The sequence below is a fragment of the Tetrahymena thermophila genome, assembly GCF_000189635.1.
Source record: "Tetrahymena thermophila SB210 genomic scaffold scf_8255170, whole genome shotgun sequence".
NCBI lineage: Eukaryota > Ciliophora > Oligohymenophorea > Hymenostomatida > Tetrahymenidae > Tetrahymena > Tetrahymena thermophila.
Window position 1 is genome coordinate 1 of NW_002476779.1, and position 1038 is coordinate 1038.

Sequence of the window (1038 nt, forward strand, 5' to 3'; positions counted from 1 at the left end):
TTACTAAACCAGAACCTAAGCCTGATGCACCCATTGCACCAATTTAATTATTACTTTTTAAATATTGAAGAAAAAATATATCATAAAATAGTTAATTAGAAGGAAAAAATGAAGAAAAAATATGAAATAATAAGATTAATTAATGAATAATAAAAGTAAAAATTTGAAAATAAAAGGATGAGCTAAATAAATTAACAAAAAAAAGCAAGCACAATAAAAACAAAAAGAAAAAAGAGCTTTATTGTTTTTAATTAGTTTTTATAATTCAAAATATCACAATCCAAAACAAATAAACTGTTTTTACTAAAGTTTAAGTGTCAAATTTGAGAGATTAATGCAATTTGCTAAACCAGAACAAAAACCTGATGCACCTTCGTCACCAATTTAATTGCCACTTTTTAAATATTGAAGAAAAAATGTCATAAAATAGTTAATTAGAAGGAAAAAATATGAAATAATAAGATTAATTAATTAATAATAAAAGTAAAAATTTGAAAATAAAAGGATGAGCTAAATGAATTAACAAAAATAAGCAAGCACAATAAAAACAAAAAGAAAAAAGAACTTTCTTGTTTTTAATTAGTTTTTATAATTCAAAATATCACAATCCAAAACAAATAAACTGTTTTTACCCAAGGTCAAGTGTCAAATTTGAGAGATTAATGCAATTTGCTAAACCAGAACCTAAGCCTGATGCACCTTCGTCACCAATTTAATTATCACTTTTTAAATATTGAAGAAAAAATATATCATAAAATAGTTAATTAGAAGGAGAAAATGAAGAAAAAATATGAAATAATAAGATTAATTAATTAATAATAAAAGTAAAAATTTGAAAATAAAAGGATGAGCTAAATGAATTAACAAAAATAAGCAAGCACAATAAAAACAAAAAGAAAAATGAGCTTCATTTTTTTTAATTAGTTTTTATAATTCAAAATATCACAATCCAAAACAAATAAACTGTTTTTACCCAAGGTAAAGTGTCAAATTTGAGAGATTAATGCAATTTGCTAAACCAGAACCTAAGCCTGATGC

The 1038-nt window shown here is 22.5% G+C and overlaps 1 protein-coding gene across 1 annotated transcript; it reads left to right on the forward strand. All coding sequences in view use genetic code 6, as the record gives it.

Moving 5' to 3' along the window:
* Window positions 1–562: 562 nt before the first annotated feature.
* TTHERM_002653491 (hypothetical protein) lies at window positions 563–824 on the forward strand (the record flags this gene model as incomplete). Its single annotated transcript, XM_012795187.1, has 1 exon — window positions 563–824. A coding segment is annotated over one exon (262 nt), but the record flags the coding sequence as incomplete, so codon positions are not given.
* Between the last annotated feature and the right edge of the window lie 214 nt (window positions 825–1038).